We start from the raw sequence: 488 nt of genomic DNA, 5'->3' as shown, positions 1-488 counted from the left end.
CCGTTGAGACTCACTGCGAATCAATGTTGGCCGTAGCCTCATCGAGAACGAGCAAGTGATTATTCCGTAGAATGGCCCTAGCCAGGCATATGAGCTGTCTCTGGCCAACGCTGAAGTTGCGGCCACCGTACAAGATATCATGATCCAGTGTGACGTTGTTCAGTACGACCTGCCGCAGCACCTCCCACAGCTTCACATCGTCATATTGATTAAACGGATCCAGATTATAACGCAGACTCTCGGAAAAGAGCACCGGTTCCTGCGGTATAATGGAGATCTTGGAGCGCAACTCGCTCAAGCCCACCGTGCTTGTGTCTCGACCGTCGATATTGATCTCGCCCTCTAAATATTCATTAAACAGGCGGAAGAGCGCCAAAATCAAGGAAGACTTGCCGGCTCCAGTTCGTCCCACTACGCCAACTTTCCAACCAGGCTCAATAGATACGTTCAGATTCTGCGAAGCACGACAACGTGATAATACTTAAGAT

General features: G+C 50.0%; 1 protein-coding gene across 1 annotated transcript in view; it reads right to left on the bottom strand.

Annotated features, from left to right (window-relative positions):
* Nucleotides 1–10: 10 nt before the first annotated feature.
* Nucleotides 11–488, bottom strand: part of LOC105460836 (multidrug resistance-associated protein 4-like) — an 11129-nt gene continuing 10651 nt past the window's right edge. The window contains exon 9 of the mRNA XM_011707327.1: nucleotides 11–480. Within this exon, the coding sequence (XP_011705629.1) occupies nucleotides 11–480 (470 nt within the window). The remainder of the gene's footprint in view (nucleotides 481–488) is intronic.

This window comes from Wasmannia auropunctata, unplaced genomic scaffold (genome assembly GCF_000956235.1).
Source record: "Wasmannia auropunctata unplaced genomic scaffold, wasmannia.A_1.0 LD314755.1, whole genome shotgun sequence".
NCBI lineage: Eukaryota > Metazoa > Arthropoda > Insecta > Hymenoptera > Formicidae > Wasmannia > Wasmannia auropunctata.
This window is presented reverse-complemented; position numbering and strand designations above follow the sequence as displayed.